The following is a 20,314-nucleotide window of genomic DNA, read 5'->3' as shown; positions in this document are numbered from 1 at the left end:
TATCTATGATGACATCTACTGTATGTGGGTGCCGATCAATTTCTTCAGAGATAGAAGATACCTCTCGTACCTTTTCCTTTTTCTTGCTCTTCCTTGTTGAGAGACCTTGCTACAGCTCACGTCTCACCTAGGGCTTAATGCTATTAGTTGAGGGAGCGTGATGCTCAAAGACCGATGAGCAAGGTCCTGAACAACCGAATAGTCCTCTTGCCCTGAGATGATGGGAAAATCCGAGGGTGACCACTTACTCTTGCGAGATCTTTTAGTCTTCTCTGTTGGTGGGTCTGCCATCTCAGCATTTGAGGGCTCTGAGAAGGACACCTTCTTCCTGCCCCGGTCCATGGTTTGGAGAGGGGTTCGAGGTGGCACGACTTCTTTTCCCGAGGTCAAGGATCTCTACATCAGAATCCCACTACTGTCATGCTATCCTAAAATTTGTTGCAGAGTACTCGTGCCCTTTAGATTGGTTATAGTTAACCGCTAGATTTCAACCACCGGGCTACTTAAAACATTAAGTACTAGCATGGAAGTAGGTCGATACAAAATCAGGTATTATGAGCACCATAAGAATATACACAAGTTCAAGAAATGCCTACAAGATTTTTATTATTTCAAAACATGACGACATTTTGCTTTTTCAAGGAAACCCAACTATCTTATCAACCTCTGTATAGCAAGCATCTCCCAGCTCTTGCGGCCAGTCTGCTGCACAATCGTAGACCTCTTCACACACTTGGATTACACATTGCTTGCTTGACTATGTCGACTTATATGCCCATAGTAACTCCTCCTTTCATTGGGGGTCCTCTTCATCCTGCTCTTTGCGCTCTATACATCTCAATGTCTCTATCATGTCTTGTCAAAAGAAACCTACATCATGAGCTTGACAAGTACCTTAAAGGAGCAGGAAAAACAATAGCCAGGGAAATTAATATTCACCGTCTATGTTGACTCCAAGTAATACACCCACCACCGTTTGTTCAAAAAATGTCCTCCTTGTAGCTATTTTCCTCCTTCTTCAGGTCTGTTTTTGTGAGGATGCCATCCAACATCATTTTTAGATAACAAAAGCATTCCAAAGTCTTTTGGGTATGCCATAGATTCATAGTAGGTGGATCGGTCTATAGAGTTTGGATCGGTGTACAGAGTTTTGGGGCTAGATTTCATAATGGGCTCTTAGTTGTGTTTGCATTGCACTTAAATAGGGAGAGAGTGATTGAGGCCGACCTTCCATCCTTGAGTCTCATGTTAGTTGTCTAATCTAAATATTTCACCTCACATTAGTTGTCTAATAGAAATCTTTCGTCTCACATTAGTTTACTAATTGAAATCTTTCAGTCTCACATTAGTGATCTAATTGAAATCTTTCATCTCACATTACTTGTCAAATTGAAATCTTTCATCTCATTATTATCACCGCGCTGGCATGGATCAAAGGACACTATCTAGTCACATAGCTGAGAAAACATTGCCCAAGTAAACTCTGGAGAAGATTAACAATTCAATAGATTATACACAGATTACATAGATTATAATCTCAAGGACTCCTTTACTTCATATTACATTTCAAGGACTTCTTTTTGAGCTCCCTGATTTTAGGCTCGACCCTCCTTGCTCCTTTCCAGAATGGGGCTGGTTCCTTTCTACATAGGCCCGGCCCTTCCCTTCATGCTGTTTTCTCTTTCCTTGATTTGAGCTTCCTACTTGCAGGCTCAGCCCTTCTTGCTCCTTTCCTGAAGGGGGCTGGTTCCTCTCTTTAGGCTCATTTTCCTTGTAGTCAACAAGCTCCGTCTTGGCCTTCTTCAATTTGAGCTCCTTGTCTTTAAGATCTTTTGCCCAAATGGCAAAATGAGCTGCAGCATCTACTTTCTCGTCGTAGCTAGCTATAGCAGGTAGGCACATTTGATCTCTGTCCATGACTTGGGAAATGGCAAATGGCATTCTCTACATAGCGATTTTGTATGCACAAACACTCCAAAGCAAAAAACGTGCATAGGATGGTAGCACGTAGGCCATCGTATACAACAGTCATCTATGATGGGGGTATGGCAGACCATGCATTTTGGACCCTACTGCATAGTAGGATAGGCATCCGATTTAACTATTGTGGCCATCAATACCACTTTTTGCTCACTCTGTGCAACAACTTCATCTGAATCCCTTAGCATCTATGGAAGCTGCATAAATTGGTGAAAAACATCTTCATGTGTGGTTTCCAAGACTTCCACTCTAGTTTGGAAATCTCTTAGGATGACGGACGGCTTTTCATAACTATCGAAAGCCACGGCAAGCTCGTGCAAACATCTATCCTGATCTTCTTGCAAGGTCTTGTAGCTTGCTCTTTGAACTTCCAATAGTGTTTTGAAAAAACAACCCTGTGGCTACTGCAAATTGCTCCACTGCGGTGGTTGGAACTTGCTTCATTGTGGTGGCTAAAACTTGCTCCACCGTGGCTACTCTCTGCATCCTTCCTAGCCTGGGAAGTTGCCTCATTGTCTTCTCCACCCCGGCTGCACTTTGCCCCATCCTTCCTGGCCTTAAAGCTCTCTTGTAGTTCCTGCATCACCTTTCTGGTTTCTGCATTCTCATTTTCAGCTCCTCCATTATTTGGTCTTTTTCAATGTTCAATGCGTTTTGTTTTTCAACTCTCTGATCTTCAAGGTCCTTTCGCATCTTTTCTAGCTCCTTGTTTGCCATGTCCCCATCATTTCTCACTTCTTTGAGCCTATCTAGGACCTCCTTCATGCGCTTCTTTGCTTCTTCTCTTCTATGCCTTTCCATGTCGACCAATTTTGTAGCAGCCTCAGCTTGCTCTTTTGCCTGCAAGGTCCTCGCTTGTGCCTCCTCTACCTTGGCTTCTGCACCTTCCCTGAGACTTTTCTCAAATTGTGCTACCTTTGCTCCACCGGTGGCTTTCTCTTGAAGAAAAGTCACCTTTTGAAACATTTGCTTATCGTATTGCTCAAAAATCCCTTTGAGGGTAGATGCCATAAGGTGCATTGCAACTCCAATGGACTGAGATGAGAATTGGGATTTGCCATCCATGCAATTCTTCAGGATTGTTAACACACTCTTGGAGATCGCCCTTGAGAAAGATACATGTATCACATCCTTTCTGTTGGGATATCTCAAGGTGTACGCCTCAGGCACACCTTATGTTTCTATGTGTGAGTGCTAGAGGCATAGTTAGGTGCCCACAAGCACAGTTAGGTGGTGGAAAAGCCACATAGGATGATTGAGAGAATCTAGGAGCAGATTGAGGAGATGATTGTGGAGCTCTGAAGTCATCAGTGATGTCAGTGAGCTTGTATGAGGTGCCTACTTAAGGACCTCACTCTTCTTCATTCCATAAGCAAGTATTCTGATTTTGTGTCCACTCTACTCTTTCCTTTCAGTATTCCAACATGGTATCAGAGCCCTTTGATCCCCCTTGAGCCCATTTCTGCCACATCATCATCTTCTTCTTCATCTTCTTCTTCTCCATTTTCCTTTTTCTTCCCAAAATCTTTGAGAGCTTGGTTCTCCATCTACAAACGGCCATTGCCCAAACCCTCTGAGCTGGAAACTCCTCTAGTATGGGTGAACTTCCACCTGCAAGCAATTGAAAAAAAAACGTCTGTGGTGGCTGCCATTCTCCAAAGAGCGAATTTCTTTTGTTGCTCAATACTCCCTGCCTGCTTCGCCATTGCCTGAGCCCTCTTAAGAGTAGATGGGCGACCTCAAGACGAAGATTTTGAGCCATTTTTCAGGTCATTTGGTTCAGTAACGAGGGAGAAATCATTGAAACTCAGTTTCAGCCTGTAGCAACTCTCCCGGGCAAAAGTGCACACCATTTTGTCCAACCTCTGTGCTGGACCTTCTCTGGTATATGAGCTTTCTTTTGCTTTAGAAAGCCCTCTTTTCCTTGCTTTGAAGAGTGAGCTACAAGCCCTCCAAGTTCAGCTTTTCAGTTTTGACAGTTTTGGACAAGTTTTTGAAGATGATGCTACATAAAATGCTACTCTAGCATTTCTGGTTTTTTGAAGCTTTCAATAACTTCAGTACAAGTGTGGATTCAGTTTTGTTTTGACTTGCTAGACCTGGTTTTGATTGGAAAGTGTTTATTTCACCCACTTCTATGAAGCATGTAAAAGGAAGCATCATTGTTTGAAATCTAGTCACTACTATTGCTCATACTTTGGAAGTATTTCAGTTATATTTTTGCCTTGTAACAGAGATAGACACTGCCCAATATCTGGGTTAGACCCTCTCATGGCTACCTTATATAATCTTGAGAAGTTCAATGGAAAGGGCTTCCATACATGGCAAATGAAGGTAAAATTTGCATTGATGCGGGAGAACTTATGGGGACTTGTCAAACCTACTCCTACCGCTTCTTCTACGGCCTCAAATGCTGGAGAATCTTCAGCTCCGACACGACCGGCAAGGGATCCAGCAAGAGAAGAAAAAGCATATGGTATAATTGCTTTAGCTTTGGGTGATGATTACATACATCATATATCTGACTTGGAGTCTCCATCGGAAGCATGGCAGAAGCTAGATTTGATTTTTGGTGCAAGCTCTCACATATCTAAACTATCACTTAAAATCTCTTTCTTTGAATTAAAGATGGCAAGTGATACTACTTTAGCTGCTCATGTCAACTATATGCGGAGTCTTATGACTCAGTTAGCTTCTATCAACTCTCCTATCACCCCTGATGATGCTATAGCAGTGCTACTTAAGAGTATGCCTGAAAGTTTTGATCACATTGTTAGCACTTTGAAGAATCTTGCCAATCCAAACCTTGAAGGCATTATCTCAGCTCTCTAAGAAGAAGAAAGACATATGGAGTTAAGGAAAGGCAATGACACTGCTTATGTTATGAAATTCCAGAAGGGCAAGTATTCTCCTTGCAATCACTGTGGAAAGACAAATCACCTTTCAAAGGACTGCTTCAAAGTTAATCCATGTAAGCACTGTGGCAAAAACAACCATAGTGAGAAGTTTTGCAAAGCCAAAGCAAAGACAGAAAATGCAAATCTACTTATAGTGAATGAGCCTCCACAAGATGAGGCATCCTTTGAAGATTATGCATTTTAACTCATCTCTATGTATGCTCCAGATCTCTCTTTTTATGTCAAGGTACTCAGCCTGGATAGTCCTCCAAAATGAATGAAAATAAACTATTGTGTGTTGTGTGTTTTGTAAACACCTCTGGTCACCTTATGATGTAGGCCATGTGTATGTTTTGTTCCATGGTACCTCCTACAGACATTGTGTGCATGTACATGTAGGGGAGATAACCATTGGAAAGTCTGTTTGTATCCCTTTCTGTTTACCTTACACCCAAGGGAACCCTTGCTAGCATGAGAACCTAGCCATAGATTTATCCTTGACCACCATGAGAAACTATGAGACTAGATGTATTCTTGACATAGCCTGAGGCATTTCCTTGAGGGGGGGTTTGTTGGGATATCTCAAGGTGTATGCCTCAGGCACACCTTATGTTTCTATGTGTGAGTGCTAGAGGCACAGTTAGGTGCCCACAAGCACAGTTAGGTGGTGGAAAAGCCACATAGGATGATTGAGAGAATCTAGGAGCAGATTGAGGAGATGATTGTGGAGCTCTGAAGTCATAAGTGATGTCAGTGAGCTTGTATGAGGTGCCTACTTAAGGACCTCACTCTTCTTCATTCCATAAGCAAGTATTCTGATATTGTGTCCACTCTACTCTTTCCTTTCAGTATTCCAACAATTTTGTAGCGGCCTCAGCTTGCTCTTTTGCCTGCAAGGCCCTCGCTTGTGCCTCCTCTACCTTGGCTTCTGCACCTTCCCTGAGACTTTTCTCAAATTGTGCTACCTTTGCTCCACCGGTGGCTTTCTCTTGAAGAAAAGTCACCTTTTGAAACATCTGCTTATCGTATTGCTCAAAAATCCCTTTGAGGGTAGATGCCATAAGGTGCATTGCAACTCCAATGGACTGAGATGAGAATTGGGATTTGCCATCCATGCAATTCTTCAGGATTGTTAACACACTCTTGGAGATCGCCCTTGAGAAAGATACATGTATCACATCCTTTCTATTGCTCTACTACTGCTTGAATCTGCCAGAACTTGTAGGTTCCTCTCGTATCAGGAAAGAAGTGAATGGTCTTCTTCAGCACATCTTCGAGGTTTGTTGGCAAACTCGAAATCCTGACTCCACCATCTTTACTAATTTGAATGTTGGGGTATATGTCTAGAATATCCTGTCTCTTCCACTGCTTCTCGAAAAAGTGTGCTTTGCAAACCACCTCCAGAAATTCCTAGAGCATTTTCAATCACGCTTTCATTGATGGTAATCTTCCGACCTTGATAGACTAGTTGCCCCTCCTTCACATTCACCTCCTATACCAACTTGGTGAAGTTTTGGAGAGCATCCAAATTGGGCATTTGAAGAGTGAGAGAGGAGCTCCCATATGTCATGATTTCAAGATCAGGGGAGGAGGGACTCTCACACTGTGCTGCAGAGGGGGAGGAAAGATTGTGTGAGGAGCTCCCGAGCTGTGCAGGGTCCATTATGAGAGGGGATAGAAGCTGAAGGAAGAGTGCAAGGGAGATAGAAATGGTCGAGAGGGATACAAGATGAAACAGTGAAGAAAATGGAATAGTCGAGGCTTGAGTTTGCAGTCCGATTGCAAGGGAGAAAGAAATGGTTGAGAGGGATAGAAGATGAAGCAGTGAAGGAAATGGAATAGTGGAGGCTTGAGATTGCAAGGGAGAACGAAGCATTCGAGAGGGATATACTACAAGGCATAGGCCCTTTTTCGATGAAAATACCGATGCTTTTTACATTAATTTTTTTTTCACGGGTGCAAACATCGTTATTAAAGTCGTTAAAAGCGTCAAAAAAGAACCGTCGCTATAAAGCGTCACTATATAGCGACGATGATAAATGTCGCTATATAGTGACACTGGTAAACGTCGCTACATACGACGATTAACATAACTAAAAAAAAAGGATTAGTGAGGCTAAATAGGGCTTGCTATGGCCCTGTTTAGCCCCACTAATCCTTTTTTTTGGGTAATTATAAAAAAAAGTTTTTTATAAGAAAATTTCCCTTGTGAAAAGGGTGATACAAAATCGCTCAAATGAAATGATCGAGCAACAAAAGCATATACATGTTGAACATATACAACATTGTTTGTTACAAAATTACCCTTTCGAAAGGGTGATACAAAATTGCTCAAACGAGCGGATATACAAAATGACATACATGGAGAAGAAAATGCAAACTGCTACTACTACTACTACTACTACTCATCAAAATCGTCCTCGTCCTCGTCCTCATCTTGTTGGCCTGATCCTTGGTCCTCGTGAGCTGCACCTTCTTCTTGATCCTCGTCACGTGTGTCTGATCCCTGGCCTTGGTGATCGCTCACCTTCGGTGATGGGATGCTTGAGCTTTGACCCTAAGAGTAAACCATATAAATTGAAAATTAGATTGGAACTTAAAGAATAAAACAATTTAAAAAGTGAGGTTACAAGTAGGAGTAGACTTATACTGTGCGAGCAACCACCTTAGCCCAATCGACCGTCGCTCCCATTGCCTCTCACTCAATAAACCACGGCTTTGTTCCTATGTGAAATGCACGTCGTGTCTCTGCATCTGTAGGAAGATGACCCATTGCAGCTTGCTATGGATCTAATTTACGAGAGTTAGAGTTAGCTAAAGTGCATGTAATATGTAGTAAAACAAATAGAACGATACATTAAATGAGAAGAAGTAGACTTACCACGGTTGCCTCGAATGCCAACCGTCCGCCTGCAGGAAAAAAGAGACATATGCTCATGCTTATGCATGAGCATATGTCTACTTCTCTTATGCCCATGCATAAGCATAAGCATGAGCGTATGTCTTCTTCTCTTATGCTCATGCTTATGCTTATGCATAAGAGGAGTCTTATGCATAAGCATAAGCATAAGCATAAGAGATGTACACATATGCTCATGTTTATGCTTATGCATGAGCATAAGAACATGAGCATGAAAGAGGGAAAAGAGGGGGGAAAAGAGGAGAGGAGAGAAGAAGAGGGAAAGGAGAAAGAGGGAAAAAAGAGAGAAGAAGAGGGAAAGGAAATAGGAAAAAAGAGACATATGCTCAAGCTTATATGTCTACTTCTCTTATGCCCATGCATAAGCATAAGCATGAGCATATCTCTTCTTCTTTTATGCTCATGCTTATGCTTATGCATAAGAGGAGTCTTATATGCTCAAGCTTATATGTCTACTTCTCTTATGCCCATGCATAAGCATAAGCATGAGCATATCTCTTCTTCTTTTATGCTCATGCTTATGCTTATGCATAAGACTCCTCTTATGCATAAGCATAAGCATGAGCATAAAAGAAGAAGAGATATGCTCATGCTTATGCTTATGCATGACCATAAGAACATGAGCATGAAACAAGGAAAAGAGGGGGAAAAGAGGAGAAGAGAGAAGAAGAGGGAAAGGAAAGAGAGATTGGAAAAGAGGAAAGAGGGAAAGAAAGAGAGAAGAAGAGGGAAAGTAAAGAGGAAAAAGTGTCTCCTTCTCTTATGCTCATGCTTATGCTTATGCATAAGAGGAGACATATGCTCATGCTCATGCTTATGCATGAGCATAAGAGAAAGGGGAAAGAGAGAAGAAGAGGGAAAGGAAAGAGGGAAAAAGAGAAAAAGAAAGAAGAAGAGGGAAAGGAAAGAGAGATTGAAAAATGAGAAAGAGGGAAAGAAAGAGAGAAGAAGAGGGAAAGTAAAGAGGGAAAAAAGAGACATATGCTCATGCTTATGCATGAGCATATGTCTACTTCTCTTATGCTCATGCATAAGCATAAGCATAAGCATATTTTCCTCTTATCTCCTCTTCTTTCCCTCCTTTCCTTCTTCTCTCCTTCAATCTTTCAATCTCTTTCCTCCTCTTTTTCCCTCTTTCCTTTCCCTCTTCTTCTCTCTTTCCCCCTTCTCTTATGCTCATGCATAAGAGAAGAAGGAAAGGAGGGAAAGAAGAGGAGATAAGAGGAAAAGAAGAGGAAAGAGAGGGGAAGAGAGGGTTCCTATGCCCATCACTACAGCTAGCGCATAAGGCGCTAGCTGCAAGCCAATGCAAATAACAAAAATAACAAATGGAAAAAAGAGGAAGCACTTACCTGAAATAGTACATCCCGCTCGATGTTGTGGTCTGGCCCTACAAAAGAGAGGAAACATACCATTTTTCAAATAAGAGGTTAGACGAAGGAGGAGATTACAAAAGTAACTTCTTGAAAGGAGGAGATTACAAAAGTAACTTCTTGAAAGGAGGAGATTGAGGAGACAAGGAGAAAGAGAAGGAAGAGAAATACAAAAAAGACTAGAAGAGGTGAGTCTTCTTTCTTTCTTGAAATCTCGTTTTTTGTTTCAATCCTTTGAAAACAAGCATGAAAACTAGTTTATAGGTTTAGCAATACAAGGAGAAGCACTCACAAAACTAAAGCTAACAAACAAATAACCTACATTGTTGAAACAGACTCACCTCTTGAAAAACTTCCTTTCAAGAAACCAAAGAGGGAGAAGGGTAGAGAGGGAGCACAAGAGCTAGGAGAAGGGTGAGGAGTGGAGAATAGAGTGAGAGGTTGTCAAAAATAGGTGGGAGGTCATCGGATATAGGTGGGAGGAGAGATTGCCTTGCTTACTTGAAAGATTAGAGAGTGCTAAAGAAAGCGCCGCATGTAGCATTGGGTTTTGATTTTAACCCACAACGTCGCTATATAGCGACGCTTTTCCGTCACTATATAGCGATGTTTTTAATTAAAAGCATCGCTATATAGCGATGGAACAGAGCAAAATGTCGCTATATAGCGACGCTTTAAGACACTTTTTATTCTAAGTTGAAGGGAAGCTCATAGATGCTATTTTATAAATGTTAATATATTTTCTTGCAACTTATGTTGTGATTTTATAAGTGTAGATGGAAGGGACGAGTGGAAGCTCATCCGATGATGCGCCAATGCCCGGGAGCACAAAGTGGCTTATGGAGAGGTTATACTATCATTGTACTCATTGCAAGCGAGAAGTACGACATCAACGTCATATTATCATGCGCCACTTGCGGATGTATGGGGAGGAGCCCGAACCAGTACCCATCGTTAGTGTTGCACGTGTTGATGGACTATCGATAAGTCAAAGCTATTTAAGTTCGTAGTCTTATTGGATACCAGGAAATACAAGATCTTATATTTACACAAAATCTTAAAATAGGATGAGGTTGATGAGCATACGCATATACCTTCACACTTTGGGCAAGACTATAGTCTCTCGGATGATGACGAGGGTATGGTCGACATGATGGATTCTATTTTTAGGGGCACTACATCCCATGTACACGTGATCTCAAAGTCTGAGGTCAAAATGCGAGAGTTGCAATCAACACAATTGTATGAGGGTGTTAGGATGTCTAAACTACGTGCTTGTCTCTCAATCTTGAATCTGCAAGTAAACTATGGGTGGTCGGATACAAGTGTCTCGGCCTTAATGAGGTTAGCTCTTGCATTAATTTGACTCATTATTTGGATATTGTTTGTTTTGAGAATCATGTTTGTTTTGAGAATCATCATTTGGATAGTGTATATCGAATTATCATTGTTCGAAGCCTATGTATGTTTAAATTGTCATAGGTTGCTACAGAAGATGTTGCCTGCACCAAATACCATGCCCGCATCAAGAGATGAAGCGAAAAAGATGCTAACAATGGTGGGTATGGATTATGATACCATCCATGCTTGCTGTAATGATTGTATTCTCTTTCTTCATGAGCATGGAGATTTGGCTAGTTGTCCAAAGTGTGGGGAAAACGATATAGAGATGACTTGGAGGGTGAGCGGATACTGGTAAAGGTCTTGAGACACTTTCCCATCATTGCAAGAATACAACACATGTTCCGATGCAAATCCATAGCGGAGTTGATGACATGGCATGCATCTCATCGGTCCAATAATGACACATTGAGGATTCCCGCAGATTGGAAACACATAGATAATCAGTGGCCGGACTTTGCGAGGGAGCCATGCAACTTACATCTTGGGCTCGCCATGGACGGCGTGAATCCTTTCGGGTTATGCTCGACATCTTGGTCGACATGGCCCATAGTCGTGGTGAATTACAATATCCCACCATGGCTAACAATAAAAAAGGGACACCTCATGCTTGCACTACTTGTGCCAGAAAAGTACAAGGCAAAAAATATGGATGTGTACATGGCACCTTTGATAGAGGAGTTACAGATATTACGGAGAGGAGTGCAGGTCTTTGATATTTCCAGAGCTCCTAGACATACCAATGATATTTTGATCAGGGGTATCTTGATGTGGACCATGCATGACGACCCAGGATATGGAGAGTGCGCAGGTACGTGGTTGTGTCTCTACATGTATAATGAGGGATTATGCTTTTATGACTCTCTTTCACACGCATGTCTTATACTAACACATTTTGATTGGTGGACAGCTATACCACGACAATGTGCAGATGGGATTCTTCGCCAATGTGTACTACCTCGCAGTGGTGCATATGCGACATCTATGAAGTTGATTTCAGACGATTTAGTATTTTCATTCTTGATGTAAAATGGTTTAGAACTATTTACAATGGTCCCCATGCGACAGTGAGAAAAGATAGTAGCGGTTTCTTTGCAATAGACTCCACCAAACATTGGACTGATGAAAGTGATACTTTTGTTCTTCCCGAGCACTGTGAGTAGGTGCATACTAATGATTTAATTAATCGAAGCTTTTGTTTTTAAAGATCCATTGATACATGTACTTGAGCATAATTTCATATATATAATTGATGACATTTGGCACCCATCTTCAATATAGGTGGTTTTTCATCCGGATCGTTCTGATCCAAGATGGTGGTACGTGATCCAAGTTGCACCACGAAGTAGCAAATTTTTAAAGATAGAGATGTGGATATGGAGATGCCACTACCAACGCCAAATCCAATTGATGAATCTAGCGAAGAAGATGAAGATCACAATATGAGCCAAGAGGAAGATGCGCATAATGACATCGCATGGGAGGAAGATGGAGATCACGATATTGAGGAAGAAGACAACGATCATCAAGAATCACCACACTTTATTAAAGAAGATGATCAAGTACTTTTAGGTGAACGTATGATGCTAGAGTATGATGATGATATAGGAGATCAACTCGGTATAGAGTTGGAGATAGATTTGTTTGGTGCCTTATACTTGGCTCAAGATGAAACAATTGATGTAAATGCTCTTAATTGATTTTTTTCATCTCAAACTTGGACATGAATATATGAGCTTCAAAGGCTTGATGTACATGCTCTCATATTTTTATTCTCTATGAGATCAAACATGTATGAAAATTTAAAAAATTTATCATTGGAAAAAACTAACTTTTAAGGCCTATATGAGTAAAAAACCTCTTTGAAAAACGTCGCTATAAAATAGTATCTTAGTGTCACTATATAGTGACCCTTAAAAGTTGCTATATAGCGACCTTTCTAATGGTCGCTATATAGTGATGTTTGCCTAACGTCGCTATATAGCGACGCTTTATGGGACGCGCTTTTCATACCAACGACTAGCGCCCCGCGCGTGCTAAACGTCGGTATGTAAATGTCGCAATAGGATCCGTGTGTAATAGTGATAGAAGAGGAAATAGTTAAGGGAATGGAATAGCAGTTTGTAGCCCGACTACACTATCAAGAAGGTGAGAGCCACCACGGTGGTTGTAGCCCGCCGACTACTATCAAGGTGAGAGCCACCGTGGTGGTTTTCCCGAATTTAGAATAATTCAAGGCAACAGTACTGACGTGCATGCTAATGAATGATTAGAGGTGGTGGCATGTAAGATTCCTAGCCACGTATGTGGTGGTGGCGGCTAAGACCCACTGGGTTGGCAGTTAATTACTAGCCACCGCAGTGGTGTGCAATTACTCAGCTTCCAGTTATTACCACCACCAGGCTTGCATGAATGATTACTACAAGTGTAGTAAATTACTAGTCACTGGGCTTGCATGCTCAGGAGAGTACTAGAGTGCATGGCAATGAGGGATTAGAGGTGATTAGGCTTCATGACTTACTTTTGTGGGAATTACTGCCCAATGGTGGTGGCTGTCATCAGCCACGTCTATCGTGGCATGGCTACGATTCCACCGTGCCACCGCTCACCCACCACCGTGCTTTAGCATGCATGATCACTACGAGTGTAGTAAAAATTACTAGTCACCGGGCTCACATGCTCAGTAGAGAACTAGACTGCATGGTAATGAGTGATTAGAGCTTCATGATTTATCTTTGTGGGAATTACTACCTGGTGGTGGTGGCTCTCATTAGCCACATCTGTCGTGGCTAAGATTCCATCGGGTTGGCAGTTAATTACCAGCCACTGGAGTGGCACCACATGTCATCTTCTTCATGATTACCAGCCCGTCTGTGGGATTCCACTGTGGTGGCTTGCAATTAATATGGATGGAACCCCGGGCTCCAGCCACCGCGGTGGCTCAAACTTTATAATATATATAAGTTCTGTGGCATTTGGCATTTTACTATGTTGCTTTGATCTGCCCATGCTCTGCTACTTTTCTCCACATGCTCTGCTACTTTTCTCCATACCCCTCCTCTAGCTCTTTTTCGTCCCTGCTCTACTTTGCTCCATCCTCCCTCCTCCAACTCTCGTCACTCCATTTGCTCCCCTGCTCATCTGCTGCTCACCCACTCATCTTCAGCATGCCTAGTACCACCCCCCCTCGATGATCTGTGATCCCAATAATATCCACCTTCTCATATAAGGTGATTCTGTTGCACTCACCTGGAGTAGAAATGCTAGCACTAGTGGAGACTCTTCGTTCCCATAGGTGATTCCTCATACATCTAAATGTCATCACCTTAGATGACATGCTCATTGAGGGCCTCTTTATGGCTATGCTATATGGGTTTCCCCTAGATGTCCAGGAAGGCCTCAATATTTTCAGAGTAGAGTACTCTCGACTTGCTAGAGGAGCCGTAATCTGAGTCCGAGCAATGTGCATGGTCTTCGGCCTCTCCATCGTATCCTCCTTTGGCTCCTTAAAAATTTATAATGCAACAAGCTACATTGGCAGAAAACTGAATTGTACAAATTCCCTCTTGCTCAGACAAGGCTCTCAACAATGGTTGGATGTAATCTTTTGGGCTCTGAATGATCTTTTGGCTCACTGGATGTAATGTTTTGGTCTCCAAGGCATTTATGTAATCTCTTTTTGTTCAATTTGAGGCTCTCAGTATGCACTGTTGTTAACTTTCATATTTGTATTTGAATGGTTATGGCTACTACCTATAATCTTTTGGCCTTTAAGGCTCTCAGTAATTGCCAAATTTTTATAAATGTAAGATCCTTTGTTCAATTTTTGCTCGGTATAAGTTGATAATTTTTATATAACCTGTTATTGGACATAGATGTACATTGTAATCTCTTTTGCTCAATTTTCACTCGATAAATTGTACTTTTGCCCTCATTTATATTTACAACAACAAGGACTAAAATACCAGGAAAGAAGGACTACAATTTCCTTGGTTTATGACCAAAATAGCACTAAAATAACTCCAACAACCCCACCATTGTGGTTGCATGGAGATACATCTAGAAAAATACAATCAATTTTTTAGAAAATGCAAATGACAATATGGCCCTTAAGGAGTCCCCTTTAGGGGCAAGGGCCATATTGACATGCCATTTTTGTCCAGTGGCATGTCGATATGGCCCTTGCCCCTAGAGGGGACCCCTCAAGGGCCATATCGTCAATTGCATGTCGATATGGCCCTTGCCCCTAGAGGGGACCCCTCAAGGGCCATATCGTCAATTGCATTTTGCTTGGTTGCACAATGGAATACATTTTCCTTGGTACACAAATATATAACTCCAAGAACGAGCGTGGTGGCTCTCCTTCTGTTTGCCAGTGCACTGGTCATCATAGACCTTCTCCTGTAATACGTAAAGATAGGTAACGGAGCTTTAACTCCAAGAACTAGTGCTGTGGTCTCTCCAACACAACCTTGAATTCTGGGCGATGATAGGTTGTCAGGCTAGAGACTGCGCTGAGGCGATGCTCAAAATGATAAATTGCATCTCATTATTACGCCAAAAACCAGCGCGTGGTATCTCCAAGCCAACCTATGATTTGCATGGACTGCGGGTAAAGAAGCGGCAAAAGGCTGCACGATGATAGGTGGTCAGGCCAGAGATTGCACCGCGATGGTATTCAGAATGATAGATTGCGTCTAATTATTATGGCAAGAACCAGCGTGGTGGTCTCTCCAAGCCAACCTTCAATTTTAATGATCGGCATGGGTATGTGTCCAGTGACAGGTGGCAAGTTGTAGCAAAATGCTACGCGATGATAAGTAGTCAGGTGGCATATGCCAGAGATAGCGCTGCGCAAAGCAGTGCAGAGATGTCATGTCGAGCTATGCAATGTTCTAAACAAATAGATTGTGTCTCATTATTATGCCAGTGTGCCTTCATGGCATCGAAAAAATTTCTAGCGAGAGCACGGGTTCATGTAAAATTCAAATATTTACCCAGGAGCGTTCTGCGATTGGCTACACCCAAGCAAGTGTTGATCCATGATTTTTCTCTTTCACTACCAAACAAATACTAAGCCCCCATTGGGGATAGCCCAAAAAGTTAAGTTTGTATAAAAAAAAGGGGTCATTTTAAAGCCTTACAGTTTACAGACAATGGGTTAGTAATACCCCTAGACTACGCCTTCTATATATAAGGCTTTATAGTAGTGACCCCTTGAGAAAGAGGTTGCATACTTTTAGATGCTATTGACGCTCCTCTCCCACCTTCCACACTCGCTAGACCATTGTTCCTAAGTAGGGTAATGTTTATAACCTTATATCTCTTCAATTTGGGATGGAGAAGAGGTCGCCTAGTTTTAGATGCTATTGAGGTAGCATCCTCCCTCGGGGGGTTCACCTTAAAAAGATTTAGTGTACCACGTGCACTCAAAAGGAGGGGTATTTTAATTCAACTTTTTAACAGGGATTACAATAATAGGAGGGGTTTTTCAACTCAGTTTCTGAAAAAAATCACTTAGCTCATAAGTAAAGCGGGGTGTTTTTATTGGGGTGAAAATTTTAGTTGAGGGATTTTTAAAATACCCTTTGAATGCACGTTACACACAGGGTTTCTTAGTAGTGCACCCCCCGGACATCCTACATCTTCTCCTCTACTAGCTTCCACACCATTGTTCATTTTACAAGTGGTGATCTTTTCGAAAACCTTGTAATTATGATAGCCTCATTTTGTGTGTGCATGTTTTGACTCATAATGACCAAAGTAAATCCCATAGGAATCAATGTGATTACATGAGTATGCAATCCTTGACCTATGGATTCTCAAGTATGTAGGCTCATTAGAAAACTTGACATTTTTCATAAATTGAGACATAAGAGCTAGGCATAAGTTAAACGAGTAGAAGTCACTTTGGAGACTAGTAGTTTGTTCAGCTATTCAAGGAGGATTTATGAGACTAGGATTGTATATACCAAAGTATGTTTTGAACTCAAGGAAGGATATATGTATGATTTTGGTACCATATCATTTCCTTCACATTATTTTTGCTATGCTTTATTTTGATACTTCCTCTTTCCATGGGACGGTTTTATGTTTATGGAGCTTCATGCTACTTCCTTAGTCTACGGGAGGGCCTTTTAAAAATGCAATCCTAGTGATAAGAACATTTATAATATATAAAATAATAGAAGACCCTTTTAGAGCAAAGCATGATTCATAACCGTGGAAAAAATTCATATTGTTATGGAGCTACACACATGCTTTGGATAAGGATGAGCATTGAGGAGCCTCTCATAGAAACTTTTGCGTTTATATAAATCCTTATTTCTTTAAAGGTGGCAACTTTCAAGAATAAATAAAGTATCTTAGGGTTAAAGTATCTTAGGGTGTTGTGCTCTTTCAAGGTGTAAAGATAGCCTTGTGCATTCATTGTACTTTTTTTCTACATGACTAGAGTCTAGGAGCTTGGGGGATTTTAAAAATTCCTTGGAGGAAAACATGGCATTGACTTGTAAGGCAAATCTACAAATCCTTGATAAACGAGAACTTGACTTTTACACTCTATTAGTCACACTAATCATAAACACGCCTTGAACATTTTCCTGCTAGAGGAGCAAACCCTTGTAAGGATTGGGTCTGTCTCTCTCTCTCTCTCTCTCGATTTCCTTGCAAAATTGGAGCCCAAGAAAATTCGTCCACCTTCGCCAGTCTTGTTCATACACCGACTCGTAAATATCAGGGGCCCTTTTATCCGAAAAGTCCATAATCATTTTGGATTCTGTTCAGCAATGAGAGCTCAGGGAAACAGTTCCATTCGTTTTCCCGTAAGACGGACTCCCGAGTGCTTTTTCAATCATTGGAGGCAGGGCTTCCATAAAGTGCAATCTGGTGGACAGCGAATCCAAAGCGAGAAGGAATGAATTTCTGCTGGTAGCATGGGAGTATGTGAATTAGAGATTACAAGTCATTGGAACTACTGCAGCAGCAAATGTAGAGCACCTGATCGAATTGAACTGATGCAGCTCATGGAGCTGGTTGGATGTTTAACGGCGTGTTGATCACAGCTCCTATCACGTATAATACAGGCACAGAGATTTGTAGCCGAGTTCCTGTTTCTTGCTTAAAAGTACTCAAAGTGTCGAACACTGGCTGTTCTGTTGATTGTAAACACCTTCGTTTTCGCAACTGCATCGGATGCTAGATCGTTCCTAGAAGGCTTGGTAGAGCCCCGCTTAGCTTTCATCGTTTCGTGCGAGATAGTAGTCATCTTCTTTAACTTTGGAACTTCAGGGGGCTTGGCACAGCGAATGAGCGGCCAGTTGATGCCATGGAAGAATGGATGTTGCTTGATCTCCGTTGCCCCCTTCAAGGAACCGAGCCTTTTCCGCGGATCTTTCGTTAATAGCCCTTGAATGAGACTCCGGCCAGTCTCGCCAGCTTCGATATCAGCCCCTTCTGGAAACCTGAGATGCTGCCTGATGATGTTCATCAGCGTCTGTTCGTTGCTGGCGCCCTTAAAGGGTGTTCTTCCGAAAAGAAGCTCGAACAGGAAGATGCCAAACGTCCACCAGTCGACTGCACTGCCGTGGCCGTATCCAGCGATGATTTCAGGAGCTAGATACTCGTGAGTTCCGACGAAAGACATGGAGCGAGCTTGACTGGGCTCGGCAACTAGTTGAGGTAACGAGAATTCTTCATGGGGGCGGGAATCGGCACGTACTTTCAACGGAGGCAGTTGTTGCTCTGCTGGTTTGTGGGAATGTTGTTGCCTTTTGCTATTGCCTTGCGGGAGGCAGGAGGAGATGATATTGGGGTGGATGCTGCAAGGCGAAACGCTGCAAGCAGAGCCGGGAAGCATACAATTGGAACGATGGAAAGAAGAAGAAGAAGAAGAAGATTGACTGAAGGAACGCCGCAACAGGTGTATCCTTCCAGAGGATGACGATGATGAAGATGATGATGACGGATATCTGAGGAGCGTGGGTTGCACCTCGCACTTGAGACATAGATCGAAATCTGTCAACATGATGTGGCCGTCGTCCCTGACCAATACATTCTCGGGCTTGAGATCCCTGTACACGACGCCCAGCATGTGGAGATACTCCAACGCCAGCAGCACCTCCGCAGCATAAAACCTGTCACAGAAGTTATCAAACATTTCTTCAGACTCAGCAAACCTGCTCCGTGCTCACATTCCACAGCAGGAGCAAAATTCACTGCTTGAGTCCATAGCTACGAGCTCCTAGCCGTGATCTCAATTGAAGCAACACTCTGTAACCTTGTAAATCAAAGGTGTTCAAGCCACACAGCACGATCAAGTTTGAAAATCAAAGAACTTCACGCCATACAGAGGTCATACATCACTGAGCCTATCTACTGGTACCTTGTATACTCAATCTTTCGAAAGACGGGGACCGTAATTCCTTACCTGACTGCTTTCAGCCCGAAGCGCTTGCCCGGCTGTTGCTGCCGCAGTGCATGCAGGTCTCCTCCTGGGCAAAACTCCATCACCAGACAAGAGAATTGCTCCGTGTCGAAATGCGCATACAACGTTGGCAGAAACGGATGATCAACGAACTCCAAGATCTCCCTTTCCATGTACATTCGCTGCACTTTCTTTCTGTGAGTGAGTGTTTCCTTGTCCATGACCTTCATGGCAAAGAGGCAGCTGGTGCCTCTGAGTTGAGTGAGATATACACTTCCGATGTCTCCATGACCAACCCTGCGTAGCAGTTTGAAATGTCCGATTCCTATGCTTCCTTCTCTCAACTTCAAACTACGGATGGCGGTCCAAGCCTCGTCCTGGGCTTTGTGTGGCTTGGTGTTGCTACTGCGTATCGATAGGCTCCTTTCGCAGCTGCTCCGTCGAGTGCTGCTTCCGCTGGCATCGGTACTGCAGGAGCTGCAGCTGTAATTGCTGGAAGTATCGCTCCCGTAGACATGATGAAGGCTTGAGCTAAAAGGAGCCACAGATCCACAACTCTCAAAGCTGGGTTCACAGTCTGAGTCTGGAAAGGATGCTACCATGGCCCTCGACGTCGGATTGGTTGCTCTCAGGGCAGCAAATAGGTCGAGACTTGCTAATGTGCTTGCTATCTGGGTGGTTTGCGCAGTGTTGGTAGCTGAGTGAGCGCCTTGCAAAAACGCTTCACAGGTGCACAATTGAGGGACGTCCAGATATATAGTGAAGCCAATTCATGTTATGTAAGCAAGGTAGGGGAGAACTGACATGACCTGCTACGCGTCAGGGTTATTCGAGCAAGAAGACTGCAGGAGGGGAGACTTTGGGAAGCAGAAATTAGGGTGGCAAGCTATAAACGGGATGAAGGGAGGAAGACGCGGTGATCTGTGACGATAATTCAGCGAGAAGACACGGAAATGCGGAAAGCCAACTGGCGAAGGGGTGGAAGGTGTGGAGCTGCAAGATCTGTGATGGTGAGATGAGGGAACGGCAGTGCAGACCAGACCAAGGAGGTGCTTTGTGTTGTTGTTGTTGGCAATGCTTGTTCTTGTTGTTACGAAGAAGATGGTCATGTGTACTTTCATATTTTTTTTCCGCTAGTTGGTTTTCAACTTTACCTCGATACCTCTGGTTTAGAGTACACCCACTCAAGAAGGGGCTGGCTAATTTGAGCAAAGTTACGCTTCGTAGGGGTTGCATGTTTTTAAGATGATCTTGCAATGCTATGTCAAGGCAATGGAAGAGTTCTCACCTAATAGGCCCCCCCACCTATACAAAATCA

At 42.7% G+C, this 20,314-nt stretch overlaps 1 protein-coding gene across 2 annotated transcripts; it reads right to left on the bottom strand.

Moving 5' to 3' along the window:
• Positions 1 to 17,034: 17,034 nt before the first annotated feature.
• Positions 17,035 to 20,047, bottom strand: LOC147904206 (serine/threonine-protein kinase D6PK-like). Of its 2 annotated transcripts, XR_015542146.1 has the most exons (3): positions 19,000 to 20,047; positions 17,571 to 18,706; positions 17,035 to 17,456 (listed from the first exon to the last, which is right to left on the bottom strand). XR_015542146.1 is itself a non-coding variant. In XM_087385326.1 (2 exons), the coding sequence occupies exons 1-2, from the start codon at positions 19,596 to 19,598 to the stop codon at positions 17,692 to 17,694; spliced, it is 1,614 nt and encodes a 537-aa protein (XP_087241452.1). In that variant the 5' UTR covers positions 19,599 to 20,047; the 3' UTR covers positions 17,035 to 17,691. The 2 variants fall into 2 exon arrangements, 1 of the variants encoding a protein (XP_087241452.1); XM_087385326.1 differs by having other exon boundaries at positions 17,035 to 18,706.
• Between the last annotated feature and the right edge of the window lie 267 nt (positions 20,048 to 20,314).

Source organism: Dipteris shenzhenensis, chromosome 2 (assembly GCF_047967505.1).
Source record: "Dipteris shenzhenensis isolate YYH24624 ecotype China chromosome 2, Dip_SZ_1.0, whole genome shotgun sequence".
In the NCBI taxonomy this organism is placed as follows: domain Eukaryota; kingdom Viridiplantae; phylum Streptophyta; class Polypodiopsida; order Gleicheniales; family Dipteridaceae; genus Dipteris; species Dipteris shenzhenensis.
The sequence above is the reverse complement of the archived record's forward strand: the minus strand, read 5'-3'. Positions and strand labels throughout refer to the sequence as shown.